Below are 24,927 nucleotides of genomic sequence, written 5' to 3'. Positions count from 1 at the left end.
CAACGGTCTCCTCTCCCCAGTGACGGCGGGCGATCTTCCTCGTGCATCTGTTCCCAAGCGACGACGGACGGTGTACTTGCCGCAGCAGCCATGGTTGGTTGACGGTTGAAGCTGGTGGTCTAGCCTATTCGCAGGAGCGCACCCGCATAGTCCAAACTGGAGAGCGGTGCTGGCGCGGCGACGCACGGCGTGGCGCAGATGGCGCGGACGCAGCGTCTCTGGCTGCAGCACGGGACGAGTCTAGGAGGCCGGGAGGAAGTTTACAGGTTACTGTTGCAAGAGTTTAGTGTTTAGAGGTTGAAATCTTTTTAGAGGGGCACTAAATATTCGTATAGAGGATATAATTTACAGTCCAGCGTTGCAATCAGTCTAACCTTGAAGACCAAGTTGAGTCAATCATCACCTTATAATCTCCTAGATTAATCCCTTCTCTGTCTAACAACGAGTATAAAATAAATATGAATTTCTGAGAAAACCTCGTACCAGCCACAAGAGATTAAAGATTAGGGGTGAGTTTTGGAATGCCGCTCAGTTGTAAACTCTTTTTTTTCCTCAGAAGTGTTATCAATCAATGTATTTGTATTTGAAAACTCTACAGAGCTAGTTTGGAAAGTCCATTTTTTAAAAAAAATCTATTTTTATAAAAGAAAATAAACTGATTTCCCTTGAAAAAATAAAAAACTCTTAAAAACAGAGTTTTTAAATTAGCCCTAAGGAATTGTTTGGTTAGAACTCAGAAGGGGATGGAAGGGACCCTTCTAACCAAGTCCTAAGGTTATAAGTTTGTTGCTAGAAACGTTGTAGCATAACTTTGAACAAGACTAGTCGAGTTAATCATCACCTTATAAGTAGTAGTCTTAAGCTAGCTCTACGCGTGAGAAGTCACAACAAAGAGCCAAAGACTAATCTCTTAGATTAAGATTAACCCCTCACTGTCTAATGGAGTAAGCACAATAGTCGTCATTTCCCTTCTCTATAAAACCTCAGCATCACTGCATCAGATTGGATCTCAAAAAATAAAATCACACCGTCATCGACACTAGAACAAATGGAGCTCACTTGGCGTCTCCTCGCTGCTCTCGTCCTTCCTCTCTCCTTTCTGCTGCTGTACCACGCCAAGAACGGTGGCAAGGCCAGCCGCCGCCTGCCCCCGGGGCCAGCCGCCGTGCCGGTTATCGGGAACTTGTTTTGGGTGAGGCTCCAAGGGATCGAGATCCTGCATGCCATCCGCCGCTTCCACGCGCGCCATGGCCCGCTGCTGACGCTGCGCATCGGCTCCCACCTCGAGGTCACCGTCTCCGACCGCCGCCTCGCGCACCTTGCGCTCGTCGAGCGCGGCGCCGCTCTGGCCGACCGCCCGGCGTCCGCGTCCCGGGACCTCCTGGGACTGAACGCCTCCACCATCTCCACCTCAAGCTACGGCCCGCTGTGGCGGATGTTCCGGCGCAACTTCGTGGCCGAGGTCGCGAACCCAGCGCGGCTCCGGCTGTTTGCGCCGGCTCGGGCGGCGGTGCTCGCCGAGCTCACCGACAAGCTACGCCATCAGCAGGAGGCGGACGGTACCATAGTGCAAACATTCCAGTACGCCATGTTCCGCCTCCTGGTGGCCATGTGCTTCGGCGAGCGGCTCGACGAGCGCGCCGTGCGCGACATCGCCGCGGCGCAGCGGGACCTGCTGCTATACTCGTCGACCAAGATGAGAGTCTTCGCCTTCCTGCCGGCCGTCACGAGGCTGCTCTTCCGCGGCCGCCTTCAGGCCATGGTCGCGATGCGCCAACGGCTCAAGGACATGTACATGCCGCTGATCGACGCGCGTAGGGAGCGCAAGAATAAAAACCCGGGAGTGGGAGCCGCCGCTGATCGCGATGCGGTAGAAGACGAAGCGACACAAACAACGCTGCCGCACTCGTACGTTGACGCGCTGCTTGACATCCGGCTCAACGAAGACGACGGCCGCGAGCTGACGGACGACGAGATGATCGCGCTGTGCTCCGAGTTCCTCAACGGCGGCACGGACACCACGTCTACGGCGCTGCAGTGGATCATGGCGGAGCTAGTCAAGAACCCGGGCATCCAGGACAAGCTCCACGACGAGATCAAAGCCACCATGGCGACCAGTGGCGGCTCGGATGGTCATGTCTCCGAGGAGGACGTGCACAGGATGCCGTACCTCAAAGCGGTGGTTCTGGAAGGCCTCCGGCGGCACCCGCCGGGGCACATGGTGCTGCCGCACGCGCCGGCCGAGGACATGGAGCTGGGTGGGTACATGATCCCTAAGGGCACCATGGTGAACTTCTTGGTGGTGGACATGGGCATGGACCAGCGCGCGTGGGAGCGGCCGACGGAGTTCGCGCCGGAGCGGTTCCTGCCGGGCGGCGACGGCGAGAGCGTGGACATCACGGGCACGAGGGAGATCAGGATGATGCCGTTCGGGGCTGGGCGGAGGATCTGCCCGGGGCTCAACGTCGCGACGCTGCACCTCGAGTTCTTCGTGGCGAACCTGGTGCGCGAGTTCGAGTGGCGGCAGCTGGAGGGGGAGACGGTGGACGTGGAGGGCGAGAAGGCCGAGTTCACCGTTGTCATGGCGAAGCCGCTCCGGGCGCGCCTCGTCCCGAGAGCAAGCGACTAAGGCTGCAGCCTGCAGGCGAGGGAGGCCCTGTTACGCGCTTGCCTTGCCTCCTTGGTTGGAATGTGTTGTGTATGTATAGATGGCCATTTAGCACTAACACGATGGGCCAGCCCATGCACGACACGAAAAAACACGGTTCAGGCACGACCCGGTTCGGTTAGTATAGTGCCATGTCTGGCACGGTACGGCTATATTGCCGTGTCTGGGCCACTATCTCGACCCGTAGTGCTGGCACGGGCACGACACAGTTACATTTTTTATTTTAAAAATAATGGTTTACATATATTAAGTATAAGAATTCAACATATAACACAATAAAACTTTAGCTACACTGGTTAGATGGATGTGTTTCGAGCTCCCACAACTACATATTTTTTGCTAAATTATACAATATACTCAGACGGGCCATAGTGTCACCGGGCCGGCCCGGCATGACTAGCAGGCTGACGGGCCGGGCCTGGCCCGCGGCAGCGGCACACTGGCCCATCTGGCACGACACAGTTCGCTAGCCGGGTCTGGCGGGCCGTGCCGGCCCGTTTGGCCATCTATACGTGTATGGTAGCATAAAGACATCAACAAAACAGAGGTCACTAGATTAAAAAACCCTAGCATAAATACCTCTAAATAAGTATACCAGGAAATATATTTCACAAAAAAGTATAATGTTAGTTAATTTGTATGGTAAATGTTTGTTTATTTTTTTATAAATTTGATTAGAAATTAGGTGGATTTAGCCTTGGATTTATTATATTCTTGTTTGGATATAGTGTTGCTTATGTTTTTTTAAAAGTGTTGAGCCCTGAAATAGACAGGCAGATGGTCCGCGGTCCGGACTGTCCGCTTTAGCGGCGTGGACTATCCGCGTGTGCGCAGAATCAGTTAGGATTCTGGATTTCTTGTGTGATTTGTTAGCTAAACCTGCGGGATTAACTCAAGAATGACTTATAACGGGTCTAGGCCTCCCCTTTATATAGACGAAAGACTACGACTGATTGAATCTCCCACAATCGATCCAATCGAATCTACTTATCATTTTTACCTTATGCATTAGGAGTAGCTCTAGTTTAGCCCTAATTTAGCCTCCATATATCTGGAATCTTCACCTCTCTTTGGCTCTACATCATCTGAAGACGTCTTGGGTAGCCTGCCGACGCCAAGACACACCCTAGAATCTCTCCTCCCCGACGGGGTCCGTGTCGGGAGCCCTGCCGGGAGGCGAGATCTAGGTCTGCGAAAAAGACGACGCTCTACGCCATCACGGACCGTTCGAACCCCAAGCGCGGACCGTCCAGACGTATGCAGAGGAGACGCTCCTGCGCCCAGGTCGTGGACCGTCCGGCCTTGTGCCATGGACCGTTCGCGCCTCCGCAAAGAGCACCGTCAGGTGGTTCGCTCTAGTGTTTGGCGCCCAGATCGGCGCCACACACATTTTGGCCACTCCGCTGGGGACAGGTGACTAGATCTACTAAAAATCAGGCCCTCAAATGGCCGGTTATAAAGATCACACCGATATTTCCCAAGATAATATACTGAAGTCGGCTGTTGAAAGTTTGACGGTCGATGAGCAACAGCAGTACGAAGACTACATGCGTCAAGCGAAGAAGAAATTCTTGTCACAATACACGGTGGATCGCCACCAGAAGGTGGTCAAACATGGAGAGACTAATGTCGCATCTCTTCTATATTCGCTTCAACTCCCCAACATAAGTAAACCCAATGACATCCAATCTATTAAACAGTATGCAGATCAATAGCAGAATCAAATGAAACAACAGATTGGAGGGTTAGAAGAAACAATTAGAAAATTACCATGTTCGTTGGTGAAATCTATTGCTCCTAGTTTTCCATCATATGAAACTAGTAATGGAATATCTATGTCTAATACATCGGCAACAAATGGGGATCCACAACCCCACCATTATATGGTATGCCGATGAACTCATATCCAGGACAAATACCACCACTGTTGTCCCTGCTTGGCAAATCGGTGCCCCTGGACACGGTCAGACCTTTCGAGCTTTTGCCCGCATAGTCCGGCCCTTATGCGGACCATCTGGCTTTCCCTGCCGGACAGTTTAGGGCTACACCATGACTACAATGTGGTGCCCCAATAGTAGCAAAAACAATCGGACAGTCCGTATACACATACGCAGCTGTTGCACACTATGCACCAGTTTATCACAAACCTTCTGCCCCCCTACATATTTAAACCACAACACACCATATGATCACAGGTCGATCAACATTATCGATTGGTCATAGCAAGAAGGTCGGCATACTAATGCCCGACCGAATGAGCCCCACAGCCTAGGGTCCAGTGGTCTACCACCGAGCGCAATGGACAAAATTAGGGAAGAGATGGCTTAACTATTTCGAAATAGGCTCGGAGTTAGTGTAGCCAGAGTGGGGTAGTCATATCAAAAGCCATATAATCACCGGTTTGACATTGTCCCATACCAACAAGGGGTAAGGATACTGGAGTTTTCTAAGTTTTCTGGTGAAAATGTAAAAGCACACACGGACATATAGGCCAGTTCCTAGCACACTTAGGCGAATTGGCTCATGGGGAAGCCTTTCGTGTTCGTTTATTTTCTTTATCCCTTACTAGTACCGCTTTTGCATGGTACGTTGCCCTACCTCTTAATTCCATTAACTCCTGTAATGATTTAGAGAGTAAATTTCATGAGCATTTCTTTTCTAGGGAATATGAATTAGAGTTTGCTGATTTAGCCTCAGTCCGATAGGGACGCGAAGAATCGGTTAATGATTATAACCGGAGGTTATGGGACACTAGAAACCGATCCTTTCGAATCCATGTTGCAGACAAAGAACTAGCAGAGGGCTGGCTTTTAATGGATTGATATCCTACTTAAGAGATAAATTAGATGGTACTCAATTCTTTTCAATAGCTCAGCTACATCAGCGGGCTTTAGCCTGTGAAAGCCGATGTAAAGAGACATCAAAATCGATTGCACGTTCTATACATCTAGTAGAGCGTGATAGTTCAGATGATGAATCCACATATGTATATACCGCTGAGCTTGTTTGGCCAACGAAGGCCAAATCTTCTGCATGTTCTTCATTGTAGCTGTTTCAAAAGAATCAGTAAGAAAAAGTTAAATTTACTTTTAATATTGTCAAATGCAATAAAAATATTTGACGAGCTACTAAAAATGGCAACATTAAATTAACACATATTATTCCTCCTCTAGATGAATTAAAAAGGCGTGCTTACTGCAAGTGGCATAATTTTTCCCATACCACCAATGATTGTAATGTTTTTCGTCGACATATACAATCGATCGTAAATGAGGGCCAACTAAGTTTTCGGGAGATGCAAGTGGACACAATCATTTCCTATCAATATAATAGAGCTAGCAAGCAAAAATGTCTTGGTTGGGCGAGAGGTGGCCGATAAAGGCCAAGGCAAAAACATCGTCATTGGTGATCCTCGCACGTCGAATATATCACAAGAAGAGATGGCTCGGAAAGCTCCGGACAGAAAGACTAACAAGTCCGGAGGTGCCCGGGGCAGGCTCGAGCAGCCGAGCAAAGCTCCCTGACTCGAGCATTGTGGACTGTCCGGCACCTACATGCGGACGGTTCGGTGCTCATGCAGATGGTCCAGCTTACACAGCCGGATAGTCCGCCCATGGACAAAGGCGTCAGCCTCCACACAAAGCAAGGAAGAAGAGGAAGGGGCAAAGCAAACATAACGCACATGGTCGGCTGGTCAAAGCCGACCCTACTTTTGATCAATTGCTCTCCAAATATGCTAGCAAGAAAGTCGTTCTATGCGATCGACCAACAAAGAAACCCCGGTCACCCGCTAAAACAAAACGGCCAAATAAAACGACTCAAAAGGCAACATAACAAACATTGTATATTCATCTTGTGATGCCAGGATACTTTCCACCCGCCTACTCATCGTCGATATATTGTCCTGTTCAAAAATATGGAATGGTACGACGATCCCATGGTATATGCATAGTCCCTTTGTCTATTCAGGTTGTGAGGGCACCTCCATTTTATACCTTTTGATCCATTGATCAGATGATCATGGTCGAGAAAGATGCAATCCGAAATGGCCTTTATGCATTAGAGCTCTATTGAACGATCACCCTATCAGATTAAAAAGTCGGTGACTTGCATTAGGCTTAGTTCTTACTTCGGGATATGTTGAGCCCTAAAATAGGTAGGCGGATGGTCCGACCCTGAGGCAAGACAGTTCGTGGTTCGGACTGTCTGCCGTAGCGACGTGGACCATTCACGCGTGCGCACAATCAGTTAGGGTTTCAGATTTCTTGTGGGATTTGTCACCTAAACCCGCGGGATTAACTCGAGAACCGACTTGTAACGGGTTCAGACTTCCCCCTTTTATATAGATGGAGAGCTACGACCGATTAAACCCCCACAATCGATCCAATCAAATCTACTTATCGTTTTTACCTTATGCATTAGGAGTAGCTCTAGTTTAGCCCTAGTTTAGCCTCCCTCTACATCGAAACTTCACCTCTCTTCGGCTCTACATCACTAGAGTCGTCTTGGATGGCCGACCGACTCTAAGACACACCCTATGATCTCTCTTCCGCGACGGAGTCCATCCCGAGAGGTGAGATTTAGGTCTGCTGTGAAGAAGATGACGCTCTGTGCCATCGTGGACCGTCCGAGTCCCAGGCACGGACCGTCCCGACGTACGCAGAAGAGGAGCCGCTCCTACGCCCAGATCGCGGACCGTCCGACCCTGTACCGCGGACCGTACACTCCTTCGTAGAAAGCACCGACAGGTGGTTCGTTCCAGTGTTTGACGCTTAAATCGATGCCAACAAATAGAAATCTCGGGCACATAGAAACAATGAACACTTATCCACGTTTTTGTATTGACAGGGAGAGTTTCTTGAACGATAGAGCACGAGAACTTGTCGAATTTCTTTTCATGGACAAGAAAGAGTTGCAGATAGAAAAGCTGAAGAGAACGGGGAAAATGCTTTTGAGAACGGAAAAAAATGCTTTTGAGAACGGAATGGCGTTTGTCAACGGGAACTCTGCTTAATTCGACCAGCAACGTGCAGGTGTACTGTAGCCTCATCCATAATCTACTACTACTCTATAAGGACGCAACGAAGGCGTCCACCACGCACCACGGCTCCGCCTCCATCCGTGACTCCCCCGCGACCCGTCCGCGTCCCCATTGCCATTCTCGCCGGCATCGTCGCGCCCTCGCCCCATACGAGTCGCCCCCGCGACGCTGACCCCACTACCGTCTAGCAGGATCTGCCTTCCCCCGCCCCACGCCCAGCAGCAGCAGGATCTCTCCCTTCCCCTGTCGTATCACGCACGCGGATCTCTCCATTCCCATCGCGTGCGTGCTCGAGTCGGACGACCTCTCGGCCTTCGTCCATGCCGTCTTGGACGCGCAACCCACCGACAAGAGTCCGCTCCGCCGCCACGTGCTGCGCGCCCTGGCGCTCGTCGCGGCGTCCCACCCGTGCGATGTCGTGGCCCCGCTCATCCTGCACATCCTCGCCGTCGCTCTCCATCGCGTCTGGGACCAGGACTCCTCCGTCCGCGCCGTGCTCGTCGACACCGCACGCGATGTCGCTCTACATGTCTCTATCGTGGGCGTCCATAGTCTTCACCACGCTCCCGTCAGGCGAACCACGCCTTCGCTCGTGATGCCCCTGTCCTGCTCACGTCCGTCGCCACAGCCGCCGCGTCATCTCCGCCTGCTCGCGCCCATCCCCTCCGGTCATCCCGCCTCCCCCCACGCCGCACACACCCTGCCATCCGCTCTCATGCCCCCATCCCCACCCCACCACCTCCATTGTACCTTCGCTATGAATCCCCATCCACTCACCTCCACAATGCCCCTACCCTGTCGCGATGTCCACGGCCGTCGCGCCCGGGCATCGCAGTCCGCTTTCGCCACCGCCGACATCGAGGAGCACTTTGATGAGGAAGAGGGCTCCGAGCCGGAGGAGGAAGCCAAGGTGCCGCGCCCATACTCATCACCACGAAGTCGCACGCCGCCCAGCGACGACCCTTGTCGGCTCTTTGTCGGCAACGTGAGGTCATCGGGGGAGGCCGTGAGGTCCTCGACGGCGACCGGCTCCGTGGTAGCAGTTGCGGCCTTCGAATTGCGGTCTGAATTTGATAGAGATAGGAAGCAGTTGCGGTCTGAAGGGTAGCCTCGAGCAAGCCAGAGAGAGGGGAGATGAGAAGTTGCAGTCTGCCGCCAGGTGCAAGCGACGAGTCATGTGGCAGTAGTGGAGATGGAGACTCTACAGGGCGTTGGGCACGGGGGTTCGTTTGACCCGTTATTCCCCCTGTCTGCGACAGCATCAGTGCACGTCTAGGAAGCCACTCCGGCTCGGTCGGCGGTGATGGCATGGGAGCGATTGTAGGACTGGGAGGAGGCAGTCCAGTACCAGTTCTACGACGACGTCTAGGCACAGCTGGAGGTAGACACCGCCGAGATGGCCTTTCCGGTGAGTCCCTCATGCTCCAGTGCTCATGTCGTGTGATACCCATGTGTGTCAGCCACCTATTTGTTGTATTGCCTCACCGAATGATCCTGTTTCTATCGATTGTAAGAGTGAATGTCAGATGAAAACTGGTTTTTTCTCCAAAGACAACTGCACAAAACTGGTTTTTTCTCCTGCACATGGCAACTCTGCGGGGCATTTGATTATCTCTTGAAGGGGAAGTCTAAAATAGAAATTGAATGTCCTGGACCATTTTGTATGCTAATTTTGACAAATTTGTTTGCTGTAAAGGAGGCTCTTCAGACAGAGAAGGCACCGACAACACTAGGCCCTAATTCTCAGGCCATCAAAGCAAACACTGTCCAGTTAACTGATCATAGCATTTTTTCTTTAGTTGATCTGCTGCACTTTACTGATCACACTTGCTCTTATATTTTTTTGTTTGAGTAATGATGCTTACTTGCTTAGTACTCTTTCAGTTCCAAATTATATTTCACATGCATGTCGCTAGCCGGGATGCTACTTCAGTGAGACATTGAAGCCCATACCAAAAGAGGTGCGCAATCTCGATGTTGTACTATCTAGATTTCATTTCAAGGAGCACCAGTGCAGTAGTTCCAAAATGTAAATTCTGCACGAATCTGATGGTTTGTTTGAATTGCAATTTGGACCAAGGCGAAATCTACTATCTCATGCCAAGGTGATACTGGTGTTTGAGGTTAAGTAACTTGAGTTGCTAAAGGTCATGTGATTCCAATTGTCCCATATTACTAATTGCAAATAGTATACCATATGTACGTGATAGGTATTAGATTTACAAAGAAGGATAGGAAAATTTCTAGCTGTTAATTTTTTTACTTGTACTAATTTGTATATACGTATTTCAGAAGACACTACATATGTAGAATTTGCAGACTGATTAAAAATTACAGGTTACTAGACCATCAAATAAAAACCTATAGAATCTTTAGTCAAATATATATGAAAAAACTTTAGTACAAATATATAAGAAAAAATTGGGATGGAGAAACTAATAATTCGAAGGGATATTCCATTTGGAAAGGTGAGTTTTTATTCTCCTTTGATATTATATTCTAACAGCAGCATTTGGGTAATGCTGGCACACTATGTATCTGATTTTTATGCTTTTGCCACACTCAAGTGTTTTTGGAACATGTAGATGTCGAGGGCTTGACCAAAGCAAAGATGGAGATGCATGGGCAGAAATTTGGTGGGAACCAGGTGGTGGTCGTTCGATGCTCGCACATGCAAGCCCTATGCCTGCGGCCACCAACGCCAACCTGCTCACTCACGTCTGTGTCGCCGCTTGTCGAGCTACTTCACTCTCCACTCTCGATGACCGCCCACGCATCGACCTCACCATCGATTGTGCGTACGAGGTCTGTTATTGTCTTTTATGTTGCCTGTTCATAGTGAGGAACATTACTTTAGCCTTTTTTTGTCATTCTGTTCATAATGAGAAATGTGGCAATGGAATTTGGCCCTTTTGTCATAGTGAGAAATGTGCGCAGGACTACTACAAAGTTCTAGAGGTAGCTTAATTTTGATTAATAGCATAACACAGGTTACTTTCCCTTTCCATTTTAAGGATAAAGAACTGATGTGAATAATTGTACTGACATAGGTTTTAAAATCATTCATTGTGATTTGGTTGTAACACTGGTTTATCTCTTGTTGATTATTTGGGCCTAAAACTGCTGGACCTACAGTCGTAGCCATCTCCACCATCAGACCTTCAACACGTCGGCATAGGTGTTGTCTTCTACTCCCTGCACTGAAGGACTCACAACTTCTCTTACTGCTTCATTGTATGAAATATTAAGAAACAAACTAAATGACAGATATTTAAATGTTCAAGTTTCTAATTGATATATGTGGAATATATTCTATTGTTGTTAGCATGGGTTAAACCAGTGTTGTGGTTGACACCGGATTTCCCTCTGAACACAGCCCACTGCTTGATGTCCTAGCAAACAAAGTGAAGGCTATCAGGAGGCTTAGGGAACTCTTGACAACCAAACTTCCTACAGGCACATTTCCAGTCAAGGTAAACTATCTGGCACCTTGATTACATTACCCGTGCTTCCAGCAGATTACATCTTGCCATTTATTACATGCTTGTTCTTGTAAGTACCTGCATCCAACCCTTCCATTCTTCAGTTTGATGCCTATTCAAGTACAGTACAGATTTTCCTGTGAATGATGACTTGTCTGGATGGACCTTAAAGGAAGTCATAGCTGCTACAATGATAAGAAGAAAGTAGAGGAAAAGGAACAGATCTCGACTGTAATTCTGCAGATGAAGCATACCAATAAAAAGGTTAGTGGATTAAAGTGTTACACTATATATAATGGCACATGAAGAATGCACTAGGATATTTTTTCATCAATCTGAATACTTCAGAAAATTTGAAAGGTTCTAACAAATGGCAATTTTACACTCAGGCATATGACCAGACTCTATAACAATATCTGCACAACAGGTACCTTGGTAAACTCTCCAAGCAGGTTTGTACGATCACATATGTAAAAATAAAGTAGATACCCTCCAAATTCGGATTTGAAAACATAATTGCAACCCAGTTAGCAGAATAGTGCAACTAGGAAGCTTGAATGATTGGAGGAGAGCAACTGTAGCTTACATTGCCCTCGGTGTTAAACGATTCTCCAGAAGAAGCAACTGGTCCATGAATATAAGTCTGTTGAATCCAACATTTTCTTTTTGTCAGAGACACAATGCCTTCGGATACTGATATTGGCCCTAGAGCACACGGATCTTCTCACGACCTACAAATCCTCTTGCGTCACCTTCTTCGAGGCCAGAAGGTTTGACAAGGTTGGTCATCAATTTGGTTTCGATCTTATTTTTGGCATTTTTTTATCTTGATTGTGGGGTTGACCGGCTGAGTAACAAAATTCTTCAATGCAGGTCAAGGTTGTGCGAGAGTCGATGAACCGGATGATTGAGGCGTGGAAGGAGATCCCAGGTGCTGAAGAGGACGAGTGCTCCTCCGCTCTGCCACCAGCGTCCCAGTCACAACAAAGATCTTCTCTTATAGGTGAGGGGTATCCCCTTCATAGTTCTAACTGTACTTGGCTACTTTCTACTACTTCCACATGTACAGATCTGCTAATCTTTTTCCTATACCTTGCAAGAGGTAAAGAACTAAATAAGAGTCTCTTGTTGTTAAACTCTTGATGAACAGTTGGGTAAATGCTACACCTATTTCTTTTTTATATACAAATTATCCTGTAACTACTCAGGGAGTGCAAGTGATGGGTGATATCCAGCTGCTTCGCTGGGCTCAAACTCAGTTCCTTCAGGCTTCAGCAACAAGGAAGAGCATATTATTTGTAAGCAGATCATCTCCGCCTGACGTGTCTACCAGTGTCACCAAAACAAATAGTCCTTTATCCATCAGGAACAAGAAACTGTCACCGCCTTCATATCACAAAGTGCGTCAAGCAAATAATTGTGATTACAAGGTCGACATTGTTGTTTCTCTGGATGCTACCCCAATCAAAGTGGTGACAGAGGAGAAGCTGCTGAAAGGACGCAATGTGAGAGACAGACTGGAGTCTAGGAGGACGCTCTTCAAAGGCAGCGAGGATAGGTCGGCCAAGCTGGCTGCCCACAAAGCAGGGTCACGAGTTGTTCCATACGAAGGTGGTGGTAATTTGTAAGAGATTTCAGAAGTTGAAGGTGGATCGGAAAGGTATGTAGTTCACAAAGATGAGAGCTTGTCAGAAATAAGGACACAGCTCCTTCAGATTGAAAATCAGCAAATCAATTTACTGGACCTTCTCCAGGTAATTTTTCTTTTATTGTGTTTATTGTTACTGTATATTGTTACAGTTCTCTTGCGAGACGTAGTAGCATAGGGCTTGTAGTTGTTACCTTTTATTCCAGAAATAAGTAATCATTAACTTCTCTGCTGATTACTAAACACCATAGAAAACATTCTGTAACTGTAAGTCCACGCTGGAAGTGGAAGTAGTTAGTTTTTGGACACTTGGTTGCAACTTGAGCTGTGGCTTCAATGCTGGTGCAGATTATCTGGTGAAGCTGAGGCTGTTTTGAGAAAACTTTTGGTTGAACAACTTCTGATATCTCTTATAAATAGCTGAGAGGGGCAATGTCCAAGATGCCCTTGGGTATTGTAAAAATTGATTATATGGTTGCAGATGTTCTTTTATATTTGAGTACTTTTCAAATTTTAAAAATAAAAAGTATCGACAACCAATAACTTTGCCAGGAATCGAGCAGATATGGAATTGGGGTTGTGGCAGATTCTTTCTAATTTCTTATGAACTTTAGGGGTGAAAATGTACTTTGTGTGGTGGGCCGTGGGCCTGTCCATGTAGCGCGTGGAAGCTCCTTTTTCCAACTCCACCATGCACCTGTCCCTCGTGAAAGCGCACTTTATGGTTTATGGAGCTCCATGAATGGAGCTGCTATAGCAGCACCTTCTTGGTACAAGGAGCTAAAAACAGCTCTAGGAGCTGTAATGGAATCCCCACCAAAGGGGGGCATGTGTTGGTCGCAAGAAGAGGGTAATATTGACTCCTGTTTGAGAATACTGAAAAAGGGACTGCTACTTAAAATTTGATGTTTCCATCCAGCATTAACTTTTCAGTATCAGTGACACGATGGGTCAAATTTGAACATGATTATTGCAAGCCAAGACATTGTCAATTACATATAGAAGCACATGTCATGTTGCTTTCCATGTTCCCCGCATAATATTACATTGCTAAACTTAACTATGCACTAATGTTTTAGTAGTGACTTGTAGGTATACATATTACCACCTTGCTGAGTTTGCTGCACCAATCATGTGCAATTAACGTTCCGTATCATCACTTGTAAAAAAAGGTTTATGTTGGGGGCATCTCCTCTGATGTCTCTTATGATGATCTCAAAAACTCTGCCAGTCTTTTGGACAAGTAGTGGAAGTGATTACTCCTAGATTTCTTTGTGCTAGCTTTTGTTTTTGCTTTCTTCTAAATTCAGAGTTTTTTCTTTTCTTTTCTGTAGGTTGAACTCATAGCTGATCTTCATGTTATCCATGCTAGCAATGTATTGTGTATTTGTGTTTATTTATATTTCTCTTTTATAGTAGGGTGGGTATATGTGATAAAGCATGTATTCGATAAAGCAGATCTTTCCAAGTAGGGAACTAAATTGAAAATTGTATTTTATGAACTTTATGTTTAGTTTCATGGATCAGTTTGAGGCATAGCTAAGTATAATTTATATGATTACACTCACATCCACTTGGTGTTTTTAAAATGTTTGCAACGGTCCACTATTGAGTTTGAAATACTGAACCTCAAACTCCTTGTCAAGGTACACCTCGTGTAGCGATTTTCTGACTTTCCTAAGTGAGGCGGCGCTATTGGCTTTGGTAGGTCTTTCTCATGATCATGTTGTTTGGGTCTGAAAATGCTCTGAGTCATAGTCTCGTAATGTTATAATAACAATAACATCATTTTCGTGAGGATTTGGCTGAAAGGAGAACAACTCAACATCAATCTTGGTTATCAACCAAGATCCTAAACTCCTTTATCATGTGTTATCATTTCAATCCTGAACTATGCATTGTTGTGGATCTTGAAGATCTGATTACAAGCCTACAACTTAACTGATATATATCACATGAAACATGATGATGATAATATGTATATTCATGGTGACACCTTTGCTCTTTGAACATGTTGTAGTCTATTGTGTAGTTGCAAAAGAATCTGTGAATTACCAGTCAGTGGAGATTGAGAGGGATTCCCCGGCTAGCAGCTCAAGCGGATTAGGAAGTGGCTCATCTTCATCCAGTGGTACAGTACAGTGGAGCAAATGAGTATCTATCACCATTAATGCTGAGTTATCGATCGAGTAGCTCGTTAATTCATTAAAATTCCTTGTAGATTCTGACTCTGATGTTACGGTTTATTTTTTTAGTAACCAGAGGATGACAAGCCTACTACAGGAGTTGGTCCTAAGTTATACAATAAGCCTGACTTTTTTTATAGAGTACACAAATGCCAGGTTTTTCCTGTTTGGGCTAGCACCACAAATGGAAACAAAAAATTGGACTTAGCCCATCGTGAAGATATGAAGGAAGAGCACTGTCCCATTATTCTGTTTTTCGGTAATTAAAGCATCATCTCCATTCTTGGTTGTTCCCATTTTTCTATTATTTACTAAGTAGCTTATCTGGCTAATGTTAAAAACTGGAAGAAGACCATGTTTCTAGCATGAACATGCCAGCATGGTGCCATCAACAACTCCCCTGTTAGCTCACGGTACACCATGCTCCAGCCTGCCCCTGGTTATCACTAATACAGTCATCTGTGGTGCTGATTGTGTTCCCAAGATGCACTGAAATAGAGCAAGATCAAATGAGGATGAAGTTACTGTGTAGAGATTTTTGTTCCCCCTTTGTAGCAGCACCCATGGATTTTTATTTGCGCAGAATTACTCTCTTTTACTGGTTCATTCAATAATTCAATTTGTTGCTTGGAAACCACTGTATAATAAATACAAATGCTATGGTATGATTTTGTGAATTCTGATCGCTCCTTTTCTTGTTAACATGAATTCTTGTAATTTGGCGTGTCTTTTTGGTTTTGCATATATGGTCTGGTCCTGAAAGAATCCTGTACGGATGAATGATACAGTAGGCTGGTAGCTTGTAGTATAGGAACGGGTTGGTAGGCCAACTTTGAGATTTGAATCATGTTGCGAGGAAATTATTGATAGAGAAATCAAAGCAACAAATTCGTGTTCTGGAGATTGTTCATGCACAATATCTTGCCATTATGGCACTATCGAGATCTCTCAATATGTTTTTGCTTGTGTTTTTGTCTCCTAAAAAATGATTGTCTGGTCATTCACTCATTCTTCTTGTAGAATTCAAGTTTCTATCTTCAAATCTGAATTGAATTTAAATAAAAGTGACACGAGAAACATGCTTCATGCTTTCTTTTGTCTTATTTGTGATGTTTCTCACCTAAAGATATGTGCTCATTCCTGAAATTGACTGTGCTGTTGTGTTCATGGCAATTTGTATTTTTGAATTTCAATATATTTTATTATAACATGTTCACTCCGTAGCAACGCACGGCATTCACCTAGTCTTACATAGAAGAATGGGTGTGAACAGAGACAAGTCGTTTCTTACTCCCAAGTCCCAGCGATATGATAGAGCACTCGAACGGTGGATGCTTTATTTCAAGTTAAATTTCTTTAATTTTTGCCAATACATTTAAAAAAATACAATTGCAGATACAAGTTTAAATAACGGCACAGTCAAAATATATTTATAGAGACCTTTATGTAACCAAAAGATGACATAGATATTAGTATATTTTTTACATATACGCTAAGAATAAAGTTTAAATAAATTATAATATATGAGGTAATTGTGACAGTGTCCTGTTTTGGACCGTAACTGCATATTTGTCCATATTTTTTAGACTTTGCGCTTTTACCCTTGTTTTTCAAAAAAAAAGTGTTGTACACACCTACTCCGTTAGTTGTAATTAAAGGTGTTAAGTTTTAATAAAGAGACAAGAAACAATTGTGTCATTGCCTGATTTAGAGTGTAACTATAGTTTTGCCTCTGATTTCTAAAACAAAACTGTTGTATGCTCCTACTCCGTTAGTTATACTTAATGACGATGTTAAGTCTTAAGAAATAGACAAGGAACAATTGCGTCAGTACCTCTATTTTTAAGTGTAACTATAGTTTTGCCCCTATTTTTAGACTTTACATATGATAATTCAAATTATTTTGCAATAATTTGAATTATTTTCAAAATTCTAAACTTTTTTAAAATAATTTTAGAATATTGAAAATAATTTAAATTGTTGTCATAATATTTTGAATTGTTGTGAAAATAATTTGAATTGTTATAAAAACATGTAAAGACTTAACACTGTCAAGTACAACGAACAGAGTACGAATATACAACAGTTTTGTTTTGAAAAATAGTGAAAGTCGCCTAGAGAGGGGTGAATAGGTGAAACCTGAAAATTATAAACTTTGAACACACACTTCACCCGGGGTTAGAGTTAGAAATAAATAATATTGACTTCGGAGTGCGGAAGATAGTTCTTCTTGCTATGAGTTGCTCAATCAATGCGAATAACTTTAGGAGCCAACTCAAAACAATATGAGCAAAAGAACTTTTAGAGAGAGAGGAGAGGGGAGAAACAAATCGAGTGATGAAGATCAACACAGATGAACACGGTGATTTGTTTCCCGAGGTTCGGTTCCAAAGAACCTACTCCCTGTCGAGGAGGCCACAAAGGTCGGGTCTATTCCAACCATTTGCCTCTCTCAATCGGTCACTTAGACCGGTCGAGTGCTTCTTCTTAATCACAAGGGTCACTAAGACCCCGCAAGGATCACCACACAATTAGGTGTCTCTTGCTAGCTTTACAAAGCACTTAGAAAGTTTAGAATGAGAAGAAGAAAGCAACCAAGCGACAAGATCAACAAAAGAAACACAAAACACTCTCTCTCAAGTAACTAAACACTTTTGAGCACTTGACTTTATTTTTGGAACTTGGAGAGGATTTGATGCTTTGATTGTGTCTTTGATTGTACGCTTTTGCTCTAGTATTGAATGAGAAGGTTGGAAAGCTTGTATGACTTGAATGGTGGTGGTTGGGGGGTATTTATAGACTCCAACCACTTCCTAGCTGTTGGCTGACTTTGCTGTCGATGGGCACACCGGACAGTCCGACGGTGCACCGGACACTACACTATTCACTGTCCGGTGCGTGCCACGTCAACCGACCATTGTGGTTTGGAGCTATTGACCGTTGAAGTCTTCTGTCCTCTTGCGGCATCGGACAGTCCGGTGGCACACCGGACAGTCCAGTGCGTTCTGACTTTGTAGACTGACTTCTGCACTGCTGACTACGCTAGAGCCAGCGTAGTCGACCGTTGAGCGAAGTTGACCGTTGCTCCGTTGTCTCACCGGACAGTCCGGTGAATTATAGCGGACACACGCTGTGAAAACCCAAGAGTGACTAGTTCGCGAAGGTCTCCAGCTAGGGCACCGGACATTGTCCGGTGCGCCACTGGCTACACAAATTCTTGTATGCTCCAAACTTTATATAATTCTTTCAAGTCTTTTTCTTTGTATGTTTATGTTAAACTTTATGCACCTGAGAAAAATAGCAACTAGGCAAACTAGTTAGTCCATATGGTTTGTGATGGACGTCAAACACCAAAATCGATTATAGAAAATGGTTAAGCCCATTTCCCTTTCAATTTCCCCTTTTTGGTGATTGATGCCAACACAAACCAAAACAAATACAAAGTGTAGAAATGTAACTAGTTTGCAATTTGTTAGATGTGCATAAGTTACTTTTAATGCAGTTTTAGACATATATGGTTGCTTTGATCTAGTTTAACATTTTGGACCACATTTGCACCATTTAGCATAATTTTGCAAATCTTTTGGAAGAGTCTTTTCAAATTCTTTTGCAAATAGCCAATGGTATAAGAATATGATTTATAAAAGCATTTTAAAGTTTTGAAAATTCTCCCCTTTTTTAAATGATTTTCCTTTGGCTAAACAAAAGCTCCCCCTGAAGAAGTTCTCCCCTTATTTGTCAAGAGGGTTTTTTGTATTTTTGAAATTTGAATAATCTCTCCCCCTTTTTGAAAAGGTTTTTAGAAAACGGGGTGGTGGTGCGGTGTCCTTTTGCTTTGGGCCTAATATTCTCTCTCATTTGGCATTAAGCGCCAAAAAACGAAGAGAACTAGAGGCCTATTACTCTCTCCCCAAACAAATATGAATGAAAGTTCATGAGTAGGGCAAAGGATAAATGATATCGACAGAGTCGTAGTGGAAGCCTTGCCTTTGCCAAATACTCCATTTCCCTTTCAATCTAAGACTAAGGATAGTAATACGCTTGGAAGCACAATAGTCTTAGCTTTGGCACAAGAAGAATAAGAAATATGTATTTGTACCAAATGAAAGAGACACGATCAAAGGTATATAAATGAGCAATGTGTGTAAGATTTCAATCAAAGTTCCAAAAATCAAGGATATTGAGTTCATTTTTAAGCTTGCTAAAAGTCTTTTCATCCAGGGGCTGGGTGAAGATATCGACTAATTGGTTGTGGGTGCTAACATAAGCAATTTTGATATCCCCTTTTGTTGGTGATCTCTCAAAAAGTGATACCTGATGTCTATATGCTTAGTGCAGCTGTGTTCAACGGGATTACCCGCCATGTGGATTGCACTCGCATTATCACATAGGAGAGGGACTTTGCTCAACTTGTAGCCATAATCCCTAAGGGTTTGCCTCATCTAGAGTAATTATGCACAACAATGGCCTGCAACAATATACTCAGCTTCGGTGGTGGATAGAGCTACTAAATTTTGTTTCTTTGAAGCCCAAGACACCAGGGATCTTCTCAGAAACTGACAAGTCCTTGATGTGCTCTTCCTGTCAATTTTACATCCAGCATAATCGGCATCGGAATACCCAATTAGATCAAAGGTAGATCCCTTAGTGTACGAAAGACCAAACTTAGGAGTATAAACTAAATATCTCATTATTCTTTTCACGACCCTAAGGTGAACTTCCTTAGGATTTGCTTGGAACCTTGCACACATGCATACGGAAAGCATAATATCCAGTCGTGAAGCACATAAATAGAGTAAAAATCCTATCATCGACCGATATACCTTTTGATCTACGGATTTACCTCCTATGTTGAGGTCGAGATGCCCATTTGTTCCCATGGGTGTCTTGATGGATTTGGCATTCTTCATTCCAAACTTCTTGAGTATATCTTAGATGTACTTAGTATGGTAGATGAAGGTGCCTTCTTGGAGTTGCTTAATTTGGAACCTAAGGAAATACTTCAACTCCCCCGTCATATACATCTCGAATTTCTGTATCATAATCCTACTAAATTCTTCACAAGATGACTCGTTAGTAGACCCAAAGATGACATCATCAACATAAATTTGGCATATAAACAAGTCTTTAGAAATTGTTTTAGTGAAGAGAGTAGGGTCAGCTTTTCCAACTTTGAAGCCATTAGTGATAAGAAAGTCTCTCAGGCATTCATACCATGCTCTTGGGGCTTGCTTAAGCCCATAAAGCGCCTTTGAGAGCTTATAAACATGTGTAGGATACTCACTATCTTCAAAGCCGGGAGGTTGCTCAACATACACTTCTTCCTTGATAGGTCCATTGAGGAGGGCACTCTTCACGTCCATTTGATATAACTTAAAGCCATGGTAAGTAGCATAGGCAAGTAATATGCAAATTGACTCAAGCCTAGCTATGGGTGCATAGGTTTCATCAAAATCCAAACCTTCGACTTGCAAATATCCTTTGGCAACAAGTCGGGCTTTGTTCCTAGTCACCACACCATGCTTATCTTGTTTATTGCGGAATACCCACTTGGTACCTACAACATTTTGGTTAGGACGTGGAACTAAATGTCATACCTCATTCCTCATGAACTTATTAAGCTTCTCTTGCATTGCCACCACCCAGTCTAGATCTCTTAATGCATCATCTATCCTGTATGGCTCAATAGAAGACACAAAAGAGTAATGTTTACAAAAATGAGCAACTCGATATCTAGTGGTTGCCCCCTTGTGGATGTCACCAAGAATGGAGTTGATGGGGTGATCTCTTTGAATTGCTTGGTGGACTCTTGGGTGTGGTGTTCTTTGATCCTGAATTTCTTGATCATCTTCCTTGTCTTGATCATCTTCATCTCCCCCTTGATCAATGTCCTCCTCTTGAGGTGGCTCATCGTCTTGCTCTTCATCCTCTTCTTCTTGAGCCATGTCCTTATCTTGGGTTAGTGGAGATGCTTGTACGGAAGATGATGGTTGATCTTGTGCTTGTGGAGGCTCTTCGGATTCTTTTGGACACACATCCCTAATGGACATGTTTCTTAGCACGACGCATGGAGCCTATTCATCATCTAATTCATCAAGATCAACTTTCTCCACTTGGGAGCCATTAGTCTCATCAAACACAATGTAACAAGAAACTTCAACTAATCCAGTGGATTTGTTGAAGACTCTATATGCCCTTGTGTTTGAGTCATAACCAAGTAAAAAGCCTTCTACTGCTTTAGGAGCAAATTTAGAATTTCTACCTCTCTTAATAAGAATAAAGCATTTGCTCCCAAAAACTCTAAAATAAGAAACATTGGGCTTTTTACCGGTGAGTAGTTCATATGATGTTTTCTTAAGGATTCGATGAAGATAGAGTCGATTGATGGAGTAGCAAGCAGTGTTAATCGCCTCCGCCCAAAACCGATCTGGTGTCTTATACTCATCAAGCATGGTCCTTGCCATATCCAAAAGAGTTCTATTCTTCCTCTCCACAACACCGTTTTGTTGAGGTGTGTATGGAGAACAGAACTCATGCTTGATGCCCTCCTCCTCACGAAATCCTTCAATTTGAGAGTTCTTGAATTCCTTCCATTGTCGCTTCTAATCTTCTTGATTCTCAATCCAAACTCATTTTGAGCCCGTCTCAAGAATCTCTTTAAGGTCTCTTGGGTTTGAGATTTTTCCTGCAAAAAGAATACCCAAGTGAAGCAAGAATAATCATCCACAATCACAAGACAATACTTACTCCCGCCGATGCTTATGTAAGCAATCGAGCCAAATAGATCCATATGGAGTAGCTCAAGCGGCATTTCGGTCATCATGATGTTCTTGTGTGTATGATGAACTCCAACCTGCTTCCCTGCTTGACATGCGCTACAAATCATGTCTTTCTCAAAATGAACATTTGTTAGTCCTAAAATGTGTTCCTCCTTTAAAAGCTTGTGAAGATTCTTCATCCCAACATGAGCAAGTCGGCGGTGCCAGAGCCAGCCCATGTTAGTCTTAGAAATTAAGAAAGTGTCTAGTTCAGCATTGTTATCATTGAAATCAACTAAATATAGTTGACCATCTAACACTCCCTTAAAAGCTATTGAATCATCACTTCTTCTAAATATAGTAACACCAACATCAGTAAAGAGACAGTGGTAGCCCATTTTACATAATTGAGAAACATAAAGCAAGTTGTAATCTAAAGAATCTACAAGAAAAACATTAGAAATGGAATGGTCATGTGATATAGCAATTTTACCCAAACCTTTGACCAAACCTTGATTTCCATCCCCGAATGTAATCGCTCTTTGGGGATCATCATTTTTCTCATATGAGGAGAACATTCATTTCTCCCCTGTCATGTGGTTTGTGCACTCACTATCGATTATCTAACTTGTCCTGCCGGATGCATAAAACTACAAAACAAATTTAGACCTTGTTCTTAGGTACCCAAACGGTCTTGGATCCTTTCACATTAGAAACAAGTACTTTGGGTACCCAAACACAAGTATTAGGACTCTTGTGTTTGCCCCCAACATATTTGGCAACTATCTTGCCTGATTTGTTAGTGAGCACAAAAGATGCATCAAAAGTTTTGAATGAAATGCTATGTTTATTGGATGCATTAACAATCTTATTTTTAGGCATTTTAATGTCAGTTGAATGCCTAGAGCTAGAAGCCTCATTACTACACATATAAGCATGATGAGAAACAATATGAGATTTCCTAGCATGAATTCTCCTAATTTTGTGCTCAAAATAGTTCTCAAGATATAAAATGTAACCTTCCCTATCCTGAACCATGGGAGCCTTGCCCTTAACAAAGTTAGAAAGCCTGTTCTTAGGGGCATTAAGCTTGATGTTGCTTTGGCTCCCTTGTTGGAAGGCAATGCCATCCTTAATGCTAGGGCGTCTCCCATTATAAAGCATACTACGAGCAAATTTAAATTTTTCATTTTCAAGCTCATGCTCGGCAATTTTAGCATTTAAATTAGCTATGTGATCATTTTGTTCTTTAATCATAGCAATGTGATCATTCATAGCATCAATGTTAACATCTCTACATCTAGTGCAAATAGTGACATGCTCAACAGTAGATGTAGAAACATTGCAAGCATTCAATTCTTCAATCTTAGCAATTAAACTAGCCTTTTTAGTTCTATGACAAAAAAATTGAATCATTGCAAATATTAAGCTCTTTAGACAAGTTTTCACATTATTCTACTTCAAGAGCATAAGCATCATTTAACTTAACAAACTTCTTATTTTCCTTAACGAGCAAGTCCTCTTCGCACCAAGATACCATCCTTCTCGTTAATGGTTTCTATCAATTCATTTATCTTTATCTTTTGATCTTTGGTAAGTGTTGGGGGCCTTCGTCCTCCGAAGGTCCTCAAAAACGTGATTTAACAATATCTTTCAAGTGTGACATATGAACAGGTACCTTCGGACTCGGGCTAAAAGCATGTACGATGTAAAAAGCATGATCGTGACGAAGGTTGGAGTTGCTCCGAAGCTACGCGCAAGGGAGCTTCGGCTAAATGGCGGTAAAAGGAACCGACTTAAAGGGGAAAAGGCTATCTAGTCCTCATAGAATTGTCTATAAGTCAATAATAAATGTAAAGGGCATGAATGTAATTTCTCACAGGCTACGTCATGTGCCTATAAATAGATGAACAGTACTCCTGTACTGTTCACGCTGACTGGTATCCACTTTCTCGTCACGCTTGTACCTTCACTTTTTGTCAAGCCGAAGGTACCTTTTGTAATTTAATATTGTTTCTGTCTTTCCAGAATAGTATAATGATAATGAATTAATAATGTTATATAACTGTATATGTTGCCTCTTATATTTCATACACTTCTACTTATATTAACATATATCACAGTTATGAAGGTATGCCCCTTCATAACCTTTGTCTGAAGATCATTATATCCTAAGGGAAATAATGCTTCGAAGGACGAAGGACATTAACATTTAATATTTTGTGTTGCCTTGTTCTTAACTCATAGCATTTGAGAACAAGTCCCCAACATTGGCGCCCACCTCCGGTGACCTCTTTCGACCACCTTCGGCAAGCACTGACCTTCGTCATGCCGCCGAAGAAAGCTTCAGCACCAGGGACTGCTGCACTGCAGCCGCTGGACCCAAACCAGGAAACTCTTTCTCTTCGAGAGGCTCGAAGCCAGAAGAGGAAAGCCACCAGTCCAACACTCTAGGAGGAGGAGTTGGACCAAGAGATCAGGGACATGGAAATAATCCATCAGCAAGTACAAAGGAAGAAGGAGAAGATGGTGCGGCTGGCTGATCTTCAAAGGAAGATCGATGAAGCTACTGAAGAAGTGCGTCATCTTGCTCAAGATGAACAAGATCGAAGGCCCCAACACATGGAGCTTCGTCAAGAAGGCTTGTTCAATGAAGATGGATGGTATGATGATTTTAATCATGATACCTTTACTTTTGATGATGCTTCTCCCTTGGCAGCGGAACTGCAGGCTACCCCATGGCCCCCGTCATACAAGCCACCTCAGCTTCCCATGTATGATGGGCATTCAGATCCAAAGCAGTTTCTGATGAGCTACGAAGCAACTATATCTTCGTATGGAGGCAATACTACAGTTATGGCGAAGTCCTTCGTCATGGCAGTCCGGAATGTAGCCCAAACATGGTATTCTTCTCTTCGGCCAGGGACTATCACATCGTGGCAGAAGCTTAAGGACATGTTGGTTACCAGCTTCCATGGCTTTCAAACGAAGCCGGTCACATCTCAGGCTCTATTCCAATGCACACAAGACCACGAAGAATACCTTCAGGCATATGTAGAAGGTTCTTGCGTTTGAGGGCACAAGCACCTACAGTGCCCAATGAAATTGTCATCGAAGCCATGATCAAGGGTCTTAGGCCAGGAC

At 43.9% G+C, this 24,927-nt stretch overlaps 1 protein-coding gene, 1 long non-coding RNA gene and 1 pseudogene across 2 annotated transcripts; all 3 read left to right on the top strand.

Moving 5' to 3' along the window:
* Nucleotides 1–944: 944 nt before the first annotated feature.
* Nucleotides 945–2,973, top strand: LOC103626273 (cytochrome P450 89A2). The gene has a single exon (XM_008646663.3). It carries the CDS (start codon nucleotides 1,049–1,051, stop codon nucleotides 2,627–2,629), a length of 1,581 nt encoding a protein of 526 aa, XP_008644885.1. The 5' UTR covers nucleotides 945–1,048; the 3' UTR covers nucleotides 2,630–2,973.
* An 8,076-nt stretch (nucleotides 2,974–11,049) lies between these two features.
* On the top strand, nucleotides 11,050–11,618 carry LOC103626272 (uncharacterized). The gene is made up of 3 exons (XR_552820.3): nucleotides 11,050–11,182; nucleotides 11,364–11,455; nucleotides 11,581–11,618. It is a non-coding gene; the product is annotated as an uncharacterized lncRNA (long non-coding RNA).
* A 204-nt stretch (nucleotides 11,619–11,822) lies between these two features.
* Nucleotides 11,823–13,216, top strand: LOC103628162 (TORTIFOLIA1-like protein 3; annotated as a pseudogene).
* Nucleotides 13,217–24,927: the final 11,711 nt, after the last annotated feature.

This window comes from Zea mays, chromosome 5 (assembly GCF_902167145.1).
Source record: "Zea mays cultivar B73 chromosome 5, Zm-B73-REFERENCE-NAM-5.0, whole genome shotgun sequence".
Lineage (NCBI taxonomy): Eukaryota > Viridiplantae > Streptophyta > Magnoliopsida > Poales > Poaceae > Zea > Zea mays.
This window is presented reverse-complemented; position numbering and strand designations above follow the sequence as displayed.